The sequence below is a fragment of the Falco peregrinus genome, chromosome 10, assembly GCF_023634155.1.
Source record: "Falco peregrinus isolate bFalPer1 chromosome 10, bFalPer1.pri, whole genome shotgun sequence".
In the NCBI taxonomy this organism is placed as follows: Eukaryota; Metazoa; Chordata; class Aves; order Falconiformes; family Falconidae; genus Falco; species Falco peregrinus.
Window position 1 is genome coordinate 32,532,365 of NC_073730.1, and position 12,591 is coordinate 32,544,955.

General features: G+C 59.2%; 1 protein-coding gene across 1 annotated transcript; it reads left to right on the forward strand.

The window, feature by feature from the left end:
* Positions 1–2,804: 2,804 nt before the first annotated feature.
* FOXD3 (forkhead box D3) lies at positions 2,805–4,642 on the forward strand. Its single transcript, XM_055815859.1, has one exon. It carries the CDS (start codon positions 2,940–2,942, stop codon positions 4,149–4,151), a length of 1,212 nt encoding a protein of 403 aa, XP_055671834.1. The 5' UTR covers positions 2,805–2,939; the 3' UTR covers positions 4,152–4,642.
* The last annotated feature ends 7,949 nt before the right edge of the window (positions 4,643–12,591 follow it).

Here is a 12,591-nt window from a genome sequence, read left to right on the forward strand (position 1 = left end):
TACCGGGATTTCTCACCCGCAGCCCCTCTCCTGCGAACCCCTTTACCCCCGCACGTTTATAACGAACCACAATGCTGGTTTAATCCAGGTCAGGTCAACGATTTATATAACTCATTAGTGAAAGTAATAGGCTTAAGGAGATGAAAGGGGACACCTTTGGTTTCTCCTTCCTTTAAAACGATTACAGAAGCAGAAATTGCCCCAGCGCTGCCTTTCCTCCTCGATCCCCCACCCCCCACCCCCGAGGCTCAGCCTCCGGATTTATTTTTAACTCGCTTCGCAGCCACGATCTTGCTTTGCCATATTAGAATCAAATTGAGTTGTAATTAATTTCTCCCTCTCTATCATAACTTATTCCATCCTCCCTTTCCCCGGTGCTTGCCGTGTCTCTATTTGACTCCGTATCGATCCGGACGATACAGTTTGTTTTTCTCCTGTTGCTAAATGTATCTGTCTATATGGGCGCCCACTTTCTATTTCTGGTGGTGTCATTATTGTGGGTTTCCACCTCCGCATAGGCTGCATTAATTATTTCATTGCTTTGCAGGGCGCAGCCCCCGCTGTTGCTCCCGCTCAGCCCTTGAACTTCGGTGGGTTCGGGGGCTCCCGGGATATTCCGGGCAAAGTTTCCTAATTTTTAGAAATATCTTTCCTCCCTCCCCAATCCGCCCAGACGGGCTCCTAAATACTTTTTAGCCGGGTGGGCGCTTAAATAGTTCCTTAAACTTCTCTACCTGAAGCCGTGGGAGCCGCAGCAGCGCCCGCGGCCGGCGGAGGGGCGCGGAGGGGCGCGGAGCGGGGCCGGGCCGCTCAGCCGGCAGCCGTGATTGAACACGGGATTAGCACAATAGAGCCCTAATCGAGGGGAAACGTTTCTTTTCACGCTAAGCACCGTAATTAATGGTATGAATCAATTAATTTGACTTTTATTGTGTCGAAGAAAAGCGCAACAAATGAAACGGGGTTGCGGAGTTGGGCTTTTTTTCCTCCCTTTTCCCTGGGAGAGTCTTTGCGGGGGGGGGGCGGGGGGGGCAGCGCGAGTGTGCGTGAGTGTGCATGGAGGTATGCGGGGGGTGTACCTACGTGTGAGCGGGCGGTACGCGGGTGCGGAGGCCAGGGTGACGGCCCGCGGAAATCCGCCGGGAAACGCTTAAAAACGGAGCGGGGCGGAGGGGGGCAGGGGACGGACCCCGCGGTCGCGCAGGGAGGGAAGGAGCCGGCCCCGCGCATCCTCCGCGCAGTCCCTTCCGCGGGGCCGGGCCCGTCCCGCCCAGAGGCTCCGCGGCCGGAGGGGCCCATCGGGGCCGGGTGGAGGGTCTCGGGGAGGCCGGGGCGCCCACATTTCCGGTGGGCCTGGGCGGGGGGGGGCGGCTATTTGCCTTTCCTAAAGCAAGGCCGCTCGTGGGAAATCGTTTTCTCCTGGGGTATTTTTCTAATTTAATTGTATTTACCGAAATCCGACAACACGTGCGAGAAATACAACAGCGAGGGGATCGGCGGGACGAATTCAGCAGCGAAGCTCCGGGAGCCACCCGCGGCCAAGGTCCCGGGCGGGGGGTCCTGCTCCTGGGCACACCGGGGCAAGGGTGGGCGGCCGGGCCCCCTCCCGCCCCGCCGGGCGCCTCTCCCCGGGCCGGGGCTTACCTGGGGCCGCGTCAATACGGTCCTCACATTCACACACACTCCCTCATTTCCTACTTTTTCATATGCTAAAGCCCGCAATGATTAAGTCGTTAACACCTCTAGAAAAAAAAAAAAAAAAAGAAGAAAAAAAGGAAAAAGAAAAAAGAGGAAAAAAAAAAAGGAACCGGCTAAAAGCTTCTTTATTTATAGTTTCCCTTTGTTATTTTACGTCTTTTTTATTTCTCCCTGCATCTAACCTAATAGATTAATCAATAGCCATTCTCTGATCTTCCGTTCCCAGCCGGTGCTGCTGCTGAAAGAAAAAAAAAATAAAAAAAGAGGAAAGCACGGAAAAGTGCTTCCAGAGCCCAAACTTGGTGGGATTAAGCGCTATTACGGCGGCGCATCCGCTGAGCCCCGCGCTGGGCCGGGGCGGCCGCTGCCGAGCGCACCGCGGCGGCCTCCGGGTCCGCCGCACCGGGAGCGGCGGCAACTCGTCGGCGCAGGGCCGCGGGGGATGGCTGCCGGGGGCGGCGGGGCCGGCGGGCGGCGGGGGCCCGGCGGGGCGGGCAGGCGGGCGGCCCGACGGGACGGGCGGGCCGAGCGGAGCCGCCGCTGCTCTTTGTTGACAGTCCATGAAACAACTCGAGTTTTGCATGACTTCACAGCGGGGCGCCTGACGTCACGCGGTCACGTGGCGCCGCCTCCGAGTATATCTTTAACGGGAAAGTAATCTATCAGGCAGTCCGGACCGCCGCGCTTCCAAAGTGGCGAGCGAGGCCCCGCGACGCCCCGGCCTCCTGCCCCCGCCCCGCCCGGCCGCCGGGAGCTCCGTCCCCTCCCTCCGCCAAGGGGGGGAAAAAAAACAATCGGGGAAAGAGGAGGAAAAAAAAAAAAAAAAAAAGCGGCGCCAGGGGCGGCGGAGCGGTGCGCGGCGGGGCCGCGGAGCGGAGCGGTGGAGCGGCGGGCGGCCGCGGAGCCGCGGCGGCCCCATGCCCGGCGCCCGCGGGCGCCCATCGCGGCGGGCGGGAGCCAGCGTCGCCGCCTGACCCCCGATGCCCGGGAGCGGGGCGCGCAGCCGGAGGTGACCGGGCCGCCAGGGCAGCCCCGCGCCGCGGGACGCCGCGGACGGGAGAGGAGCGGGCGCGGCCGCCCCATGCCCCGCGGGGACGGCGCCGCGGGGCGCAGCCGGGCCGCTCGGGTCTAGCCCCAGGGGCTTGTCGGAGGAGCGGCGGGAGGGGGGCGCGGGGGGAGCCCGCCGCGCCGCCGGGTGCGGGCGGGAGGCCCCGCCGCCGCGCCCCGTCCGCCGAGCGGGGATGACCCTGTCGGGCGGCGGCAGCGCCAGCGACATGTCCGGCCCCACCGTCCCGGCGGCCGAGGATGTGGATATCGACGTGGTGGGCGAGGGCGACGACGGGCTGGGCAAGGACAGCGACGGCGAGGCCGGCAGCCCCGCCGCCCTGCCGCGCCTGCCGCTGGACGAGGCGGCGGAGCTGGCGCTGCCCGCGGAGGCGGGCGCCGGCGCGGAGAGCGGCAGCAGCGGCAGCGGCAGCCCGGCCGAGGCGGCCCCCGGCGGCGCGGCCGAGGGCGGCAAGGGGGGCGGCGAGGAGGGGGCCAGCGGCGGCGGCGGCGGTGCGGCGGGGCAGAGCAAGCCCAAGAGCAGCCTGGTGAAGCCGCCCTACTCCTACATCGCCCTGATCACCATGGCCATCCTGCAGAGCCCGCAGAAGAAGCTGACGCTCAGCGGCATCTGCGAGTTCATCAGCAACCGCTTCCCCTACTACCGGGAGAAGTTCCCCGCCTGGCAGAACAGCATCCGCCACAACCTCTCCCTCAACGACTGCTTCGTCAAGATCCCCCGGGAGCCCGGCAACCCGGGCAAGGGCAACTACTGGACGCTGGACCCGCAGTCCGAGGACATGTTCGACAACGGCAGCTTCCTCCGCCGCAGGAAGCGCTTCAAGCGGCACCAGCAGGAGCACCTGCGGGACCAGACGGCACTGATGATGCAGGGCTTCGGCGCCTACGGCCTCGCCGGCCCCTACGGCCGCCCCTACGGGCTGCACCCCGGCGCCTACACCCACCCGGCGGCCGCCGCCGCCGCGCTGCAGTACCCCTACATCCCGCCCGTGGGGCCCATGCTGCCGCCCGCCGTGCCGCTGCTGCCGTCCAGCGAGCTCAGCCGCAAAGCCTTCAACTCCCAGCTCAGCCCCAGCCTCCAGCTGCAGCTCAACAGCCTGGGCGCCGCCGGCTCCATCGTCAAGTCGGAGCCCAGCAGCCGCCCCTCCTTCAGCATCGAGAACATCATCGGCGTCCCGGCCGCCAGCTCGGCTGCCAGCGCCCAGACTTTCCTGCGGCCGCCCGTCACCGTGCAGTCGGCCCTGATGGCCCACCAGCCGCTGGCGCTGGCCAGGACCACCGCCGCCATCGCCCCCATCCTCAGCGTGCCTACCAACATCATCGCGGGGCAGTTCCTGCAGCCCGCCGCCCCCGCCGCCGCCGTGCAGGCCAAGTGGCCGGCGCAGTAGCCCCGGGCACTCGTCCCCGGCCCGTTCCCGCAGAGCCCCGCCGCCGGCGGCCGCCCCCTCGGGGCTCCGCCGCCGGCGCGCCCGGGCTCCGAGCAGCGGGCGGCGGCCCCCGCCGCCGCCGCTTGTACATATTTGTATCAAAAATCACTGACGTTGCTTTCGGGGTTTTTATTTTTCTAAAGAGGCGAAATGACGGTCGCGATTAGGAGCTGCGAACTTTCACTTTTTTTGAAGGTTCCGGCGCTCCGAGCGGTTTTATCCGAAATAAACGAACAAACGAGAGAAAAAAAAATGTATTAAAAAAATAAGCGGGGGAAATTTTAAATATTAAACGAACGAACAAAAACAAAAAAAATTTTGGAGAAAAAAAAGAAAGGAGGAAAACGCTGTCATTCTATTATAGAAGTCTGTTTATATATGAATGAATATATGTATTCTAAATGTTATCCCTTCGTGTTGTACACAACTTTGTAAATAAATTTTTAAAATGCTCTGCCCGTCTTTGTATGAGAGGCGTCTCTCCGAGCGCCCGCCCGCGGTGCGAGCTGCGGGGCCGCCGAGGCTGGAGCACCCAGTGCGGGAGCGGTGTGGCCGCGGAGCGCCGGCCCTCTGCTTCCTGCGGGTGGGGGCTGCGCCGGGCGCGGAGCGGTGCGGTGCGGGTTTCCCACGGCCCCGTGCGTTCGGGATGCGCCGGCCGCGGCCGCGCTGCCAGAGCCAAGAGCCACCGGCCCTGCCGGGTGCCGGATCGCCCGCCGCGGCGGGACCACACCGCAGCGATTCCTGCGAAATTAAACCTTCCCCGGCAGATCCCAGGCTCCTTCAGCCGTGCCGTAATTTTCCCCTAAATATATTAATTTTTTTCTCAGCCTGACTTCGGCTTCGCATCCCGGCGCTGCGGGATCCTGCCCCTTCCCGGCCGGAATAGGTACGCTTTGGGTTGGCTTTCGTGGCTAATAATAAATTAAATGGTTTTTAAATAAAACCCGTTGGGGCGATCTAAGCAAGGTTTACTATTTATTTTGTAAGGGGTGGGGGAATAAAAATTCAAGCCGTGCCCGCGCGGATCTTTCGTTTAGATAAGGAAAATAATCGGTGATAAAGCAGCGGCTCTGCGCTCCCAGGGAAAGGGAACGGCCTTTCCCAGCCCATTTCTAATAACTTGAGTTTTAAGGGCAGCTGCGGAAAAAAATGCACATTTGCGTGCATTTTCGGCGCTAACATAAAGAGACCGCCAAGATAAAAATAATAATAATAATAACGTGTAGCGCGTTACGGTATTTCAGACGCCGCTTTGGGGGGCTTAGCCTGGCAAGGTCTCGGGCACTCGGTCTGTGGGCGCTGACAGCCGTCGGCACTTTATTCTCTCCCTTGCAAAACGTTGAATTTTCGTCGCCTTTGGAAACCTTCGTGGATTTTGCTTTTCCGCCCAAATAATTCGCTTTGTTAGGAAAATCGGTGGCGTAAAATGCAGGCGGGATGCGGCGGGCGCCGGGCTTGGCTGCGGGAGGTACAGGACGAGGCGCTTGTTTCACCTCTCACATCGGCTGGGATTAAAAAAAAAAAAAAAACAACAAAAAAGCAGCAAACAAAAAACCCACCACCAAACAAAAAAATAAAAAATAAATAAATAACGGTGTCCTTGCTTTCCTGGTAAGCAGTAAATATTATTTCTTCCTAAGTAAATATTTATACCTCCGCATTCATAGACTAAAATAAAACAAGCAGCCCGGTGATGAGATAGTTTGAACTTTATAAATAAGGACTCGCTAATCGTCTGACACGAAAAGGGAGAAGAGGCACCTGAAGCGAGCGGGGCTCGGCTGCAGGCAGGGCCCTACATGGGCACCGCGGCGGCTGCGCTGCCGGCCGGACCCGACGGGGCTAAATCCGTGTGTGCGTGGCGGCTATAAAAGTAACAAGTTGTTTCACAGTTGTGTCTGGCTAATCGGTTCTACACAAACAGCAAATGGTAGGTGATGTGCGCAACACGCGCGGAGGTTATTTCTATATTTAGCGGATACCCCTGGGAAAAGGGAAAGGAGCCTCTTCTTGAATTCACTTTTAGGCTCAAGAAGCTGCTGATCCAGGGCTTCCAGAGGACACCGGATAACAGGGGCTCATTCCATTCCCCGGCCTTTGTTACTTATAAAATTACTCGCTCATATTTCCCCACATAGCAGCAATACCTCGAGCTCGGCATCTGCGCCCCGGCGGCGGCGGAACCGGCAACTTTCCTCCCCGCCGCCTCCCCGGGAAGCGCTGCTCCCTCCGTTACCGCCGGCCTGCCCTTCTCCCCGCCGCTTTTCCCCCCGATCGCCGAGGAGAGCGGCCGGCAGGACCCCGCGGCACCGGGGAGGCCTCTCCCGGGGAAGGGGTGGCGGCTCCCGGGGCCGGGCCGCACTGGGAGGGCGCGGGGCTCGGCAAGGACCTCGGCGGCGGCAGCGAGCTCACCCCCCGTTCGGCGCGGGGGGCGGCAGCGGGCGCCCTGCGGGCAGGTGAGGGTTCCCGGTAGCGGCGGCGGCGGCGGGGGCTGCAGTGGCGCTTCGGGGCCTGCAGGGGGCGCGGCAGCTACCGCCGCAACCTCGGGGAACGGGCGCCCCCCCGGCGCCGGCAGCACCCCGCAGCCCCCGGCGTCGGGAACACCCGCAGCCTCCGGAGTCGGGAACATCCTCGCAGCCCCGGGGCCGGCAGCACCCCCGGGGAGGGGGTACCGGGAGCACCTGCGGTACCCGGAGCGGCCCGGGGTGGGACTGGGCCGGGCGCGCTCTTGCAAGGAGCGGCCCGACGGGGCGTCCCGGCGGGTCACGCAACGCTACCGGCAAGGCTCGGGGGCCCCGGGGCGGCGACGGGGCGGGAAGTCGGTCCCTAGGTGGGGGAGCGCTTGCAGCGGGCCGGCGAGCAGCTTCCACGGCGCGGTGCTGCCCAGCGGAGCGGGACACGGAGCTGGGCCGGGAGCAGCAGCAGGCCGGGGACAGCCGGGCACCAGCTCCCGACGACCTTTCCGCGGCCGCCCGCTTCACCCACACCACAGAAAGGCTTTTTCTTGTTCTTTCATGTATTTTCTTCCTTCCACAAACTTGTTCGACGCGTATGGCAAAACTTGACACGGTCGGTGACAGATGCCTATTGGTGCCAGACGTGTCGTGTCGGTCCCTGGGGTGTACTGAAAGTAAGTGGATCCTATGCCCCGGGAAAATGACCATCCTCGCAACCCGGAGAGTTTACCCAGAGCCACCCCACCCCCGGCCCGACACCCCCACCCCCCCGTTATTTATCACAGTTGAGGCCCCGCCGCTCCCTCCCACAATAAATAGGCTGGCGACAGGATCTGGCCCTAATCCTCCAAACCACCACGTTGCTTGGAAAAAAAAATATGATGCGATGGGCTCGTCAGGGCCATTCCCTCAGCTGATGCGGGTTTCCCGGGGAACCCTCTCGCTTGCGTGGCCGCGGAAGGTGCGCGGCCGGGGGGTGTGTGCTGCGTCCCCGCGCTCCAGCTCTCAGCGCCGCCTATTTATAGCATCATTGATTTCCCCCCGGGCACAGAGCTGGGCTGAAAGTTACAGGCTCATGGGTGTTGGAAGGCTGCGGCGAGCATTTGAAAAGGCAGGAAAAGCGGTTTTGTGGGTTTTTAAAAAACAAATATCGCCCGTGGGCGTTGTGCCTCAGGACGGAGCCCCCAGCGTTCGTGCCCCTCCCTCCCCCCCCCCCCCCCCCCTCTCCGCAGCTGGCAGCACCGAGGGCACAACCGGGACCCGGGGGCAGCGGGGGGGGTGGGGGTGGGATTGGAGCCCCCGCTCCCGTGCTGCGGGGCGGCAGAACTGAAGGCGGTTTGCCGGTCACCGCCGAGGGGGCACTGCCGGGAGTGTCCCCGGAGGGGGGTGTCGGGGGCAGGGGGGAGCAGGGGGGAGATGCCCGTCGGAGAGCTTTCCTTCTCGGTCCCACGGGGGGGTGGCCGGAGGGAAGCATCCACTGGAGAAACCAGGAACCCTAGGGACACGGGCAAGTGTTTGCCCGGGTGACCACCCCGCAAATCCCCGGCGGTGCCGCTCCCACGGGGGAGGCCCGGGGCCGCTCCCGCCCGGCCCCGGTGTGCCCCCCCCGCCCTGGGCCAGAAACCAAAGGAAGGAGGGGGAGCGCTGCGGGTGGGGAAGTGCCGTGGGGGCTCTCGGGGGCCTCCCGCTCCGGGAAACATACAACAGAGACTTCCTTGGGGCGGGGGCGGTGGGGGGGGTGAGTGTCCACCCCCCGCTGCGGGGCTGGGGGGCAGTTCCCGAGGGAATTCGATGGGATTTAGCCTCCGGGGCCCACCGGGCAGTTTTCAGAAGCTCCCTGGTGTCTGAGGCGCGCTGCGGGCCCGTCCCCGCCTGCTCCCGTGGGGGCACCGCGGGCCGGGCGGGGGGCACCGGCCGCGCCACCCGGGGATCTGCAGCCAAGCGGTGCGAAAAGGCGGCGGCGGCGGCAACGCCGCGAGGAGCGCGCGGAAGTTGCGCCGCCCGGCCCTGCGGGTCCGCGGCTGCGGCCGGGGCTCGCTCGGGCACGGCGCGTCCCTCCGCGGCGGCGTTCGGTACGCGGCCGCTGAAACCTCCGCGGGGCTTAACCTTCCGCTCGGAGCCGTGAGCAGCCGTGTCACCCCGCAGCCTTCCTCTCCGGGGTGTCACCTCTCACCGCGCCGGGAACCCGCGCAACTGCACTAGCACCCGCGGTACAGTTTTCTTGAGAGACACCACTTCTGTTCCAGGGACTTTTATTGAATTACGTTTTACTAGTCTTAAAACATTAAGCGTTATGTACTTAAAAGATACAGAGCATAGGTATTACATCCACAGAAAGTATTTTAGTCAGTGAATGTTCAATGTAGCAGGTAGAGATGAACTTAGCACGTCTTCCAGACTGAACTGGGAACAGACTCTTCAGCCATAAAATGCACTTAACAGTCTATTTAATAGTGGCGAGGTCCTTGAAAATGCAATATCCATGCTAATCTTGCCTTTTTCTAAATCAGAAATGAAAAATAGGTCAGCAAGGTAGAACCTTCCCCTTCCATTTAAAATGTGACATTTAGTCTATTTAAATAACTAAGTAAACTTTATTAATTCAGGATTTGGTAAGCAAGCTGAGAAAGTAGGCACTTCGCGACTTTATTAAGACAGGAAAATGTGAGAGGTAGCGTCCTTGAACTCCAGGTTCAAGAAAATCCCCGTTTCCTTGAGCTTCAGCAAAATGGGAAAACCCGGGACACGGGAAAACCGCTCAACCTCTCCCTCTCCTGAAACTCTCCCTGCTCCGCGGGGGGCCGGGAGCACCTCCCCGGCGCGGAGGTAGGAGCCTTCCCGGCGGGGAGTCCCCGGGCCGGGCTGGGGGAGTCCCGCAGTCCCCCAGCGGCCACCCCCCCAGCACTGCCTGCCCACAGAATGGCGGGAATTGGAGGAAACAACCCAAACCCTCCAGCCTTTCTAATTATTAAGAAAAAAAAAAAAATCAACATTCCTGCAGGCTCTAGCAGTGGCTTCAACCGCGGTCCCCGCTGCTCGTGCTAGGGAAACGAGGATGCCAAAGAAGCGCGGCCACCGCAGCCCGTCAGCGCAGGGCTCTCACCGCCCGGCTGCCCGCACCCACCGCCTCTCCCAGCCTGACAAACGTGCCCCTACATTCCGGGCGATTTTATAGCGTGGGAAGCCCGTGGAAAGGTCGGACTGGGAATCGGCAACTGCAAACGTCTGCGGAGTTTGTTTCCCCGCTCGCTCTTGCACCACGGCTCCGCTCAGAAACTAAATCCTAGAGGAGTTGGAAAGGAACTTTTTATAGCCGCAGCCCCTTCCAGGGCTCCCGCCTGCCTTAGGAAAGACTTTCTCGTTATTCTGACCGCATTTCACTCCAAATTTACGGAATACCCGGGAGATATTTGCCGTACCCCCGTCAGCCCTGAGAGCCGGGGTGGAGCAGCCGAGGCAGCAGCCCGGCTGAAGCCTCCCGAGGACCAAGGGCTCCGAGAAGCCCTTTAGCTGCTCAATATCGGTTTCTTTTTACTACCGAGAACCAAACCCAAGCCCTGCTAGTCTACTACCCCGCGGCATCAATGTGTCCTTAATGCCTTTTCCAGTCATTGATCTGGTCAAAGTCACCGCAGAAATACTAGTGACAGAGACTCAATGCCGGGCGACGTGACCAATGCAAGTATTTAGAAAGCATTCAATAAAAAAACCTTTCCCGGGAAGTGAATGATTTCACCTTGCAACAAAGAGGGCTCAGCTAATTGAAATAACGCACTTGAATGTGCAGCTGTGTGCTCCTGCTCACCCATACCGGCTCCAGGACCAAATGATCAATAACCTGCAAGGTAAAACCTAAAAACTCTTTTTTTTCTTTTTTCTTGCAGTAGGAGCCCACAGAGGCAACACTCACAGGCTTGGTTCCTTGGCCTCACGGTTTGGGAGAGGGCTTTAGCGAATTCCGGGCATGGAAAATCCTGAAGGGAAGACTAGAAGGAAAGGAGAGAGGGGCTGGGAGAGGAGAAATTGAAATAGGAACCTGCCCTGGTGATTCTCCCCAGGCTTAGGATGGGAATTCACTTTGCATGGCGTTTTCAGTGTCATATACCACGCTAAAGCCACAGTAGGGTTCGGGCAGCGTAACTCTTCCCGTCTTCTAACCTACCTCGTAGCTGGAAGATTTTTAGGACTATGCTTTTTTCACAGATTTGTCATCTCCAGGCAACCCTTAGGATCTTACTAATATCCTAAAATGGAAGCATTTTCCTTAGCAGCAATATGACTGATAGAGTCTAACAAACTTAGGTAAGATATGTAAAATTTGATAAACATAATCCGCCATTTTCAATAGGATTATGGCTCCAAACACCTTGACAGGCCAGCAGACCAGAATGATTTTTCTGTCTACCTGTGTTAGCCCACAAACTTCCAGTCTCTTCATACCATCCTGCCCTAGGTAACACAAGTGGCAGTTGCCCAGAATGCTGAGATTATGGCAGGTTTAAGAGGGACCAGGATGTCTGAGTCATTGCTGTCAAATGAAAAGACGTTGGGATAGTGGAAATGAGTATTTTATATGTGGTTGCACTGGAAGAACTTCCAAGGAAGAAAAGCCATGGCTGGTGGTATGCAGTACTGTGTGTTGCCTAGTGTTTATATACTTTAGGAACAACTCGGCGCATTGTCCTGGTTTCAGCTGGGATGGAGTTAATTTTCTTCTTAGCAGCTGGTGCAGTGCTGTGTTTCGGATTTGGTGTGAGAACAATGTTGATAGCACACTGATGGTTTTAGTTGTTGCTGGGTAAAGTTTATACTAAATTAAGGACTTTTTGGTTTCTTGGGTCCAGCCAGCAAGAAGGCTGGAGTGGCACGGGAAACTGGGAGGGGACACAGCCAGGACAGCTGGCCCAGACTAGCCAAAGGGGTATTCCATACCGTATGACATCACGCTGAGTATATAAACTCTGGGGGAAGGAGGAGGAAGGAGAGGACATTTGGCATTATAGTGTTTGTCTTGTGAGTAACCGTTAGGCGTGATGGAGCCCGGCTTTCCTGGGGATGGCTGAACACCTGCCTGCCCATGGGAAGCGGTGAATGAATTCTTTGCTTTGTTTGCATGTGGGGCTTTTGCTTTACCTATTAAATTATTCTTATCTCAACCTTTGAGTTTTACATTCCTTTCCAATTCTCCTCCCCATCCCCCCATGGGTGAGGGGGAGTGAGTAAGTGGCTGCGTGGTGCTTGGTTGCCAGCCGGGGTTAAACCATGACATGCATCTAAAAAAAAGAAATCTATTAAGAAATTTGTTTTCCTATCATCTTTGGTTACTTTAATGTTTATATTATAAGCAATCAGATACTTTTTGACCGTACTTCATTTTGTAGCAGTTGTGTTTGGACTGCAGTCCAAGGACAGCACTGCTGGCGGCTCATCTGGAAGGTCTGGCCACGAAAACCTCAGTACGTGGTGTCAGTTTTAACAATAATCAGTTTTCTACTCAAATTTGTATCCCCACCTCAGTTACACAACTAGAAGAAAAACGGACCAATCTAAGAAAAAACAGACTGTACTTTTAAATATCGGTAAGGGTTGTGCAACGATGATGTAGGATCGTGTATGTTATGCTATGTACTTTGTCAAGCCCTCCAAGAGGATCAAAGAGGGTAAAACTGAGGGGCTGTGAGAGGCCTGTGGTGTGTACAATCGCCGGTTCCAAGGTGCTGTCTCCCCGCGGCTGAGGAGCTGCCTCCCAGCCCCCCACACGCACAGGCCCTCCAGCTGCTCCCCAAACACACACTTAAGAGCCGTCGCCTGAAGGCAAAGCCAGGCTTCACGGCAGGGCTTTTCACCGGTAATACCGGCTACTACACTCCCCCGCTCCCCCAGTCGCCGCAGCGGCGCGGTGAGCGCTCCCGGTGCCGTGGCGGGACGCGTGAGCAGCGCAGCCA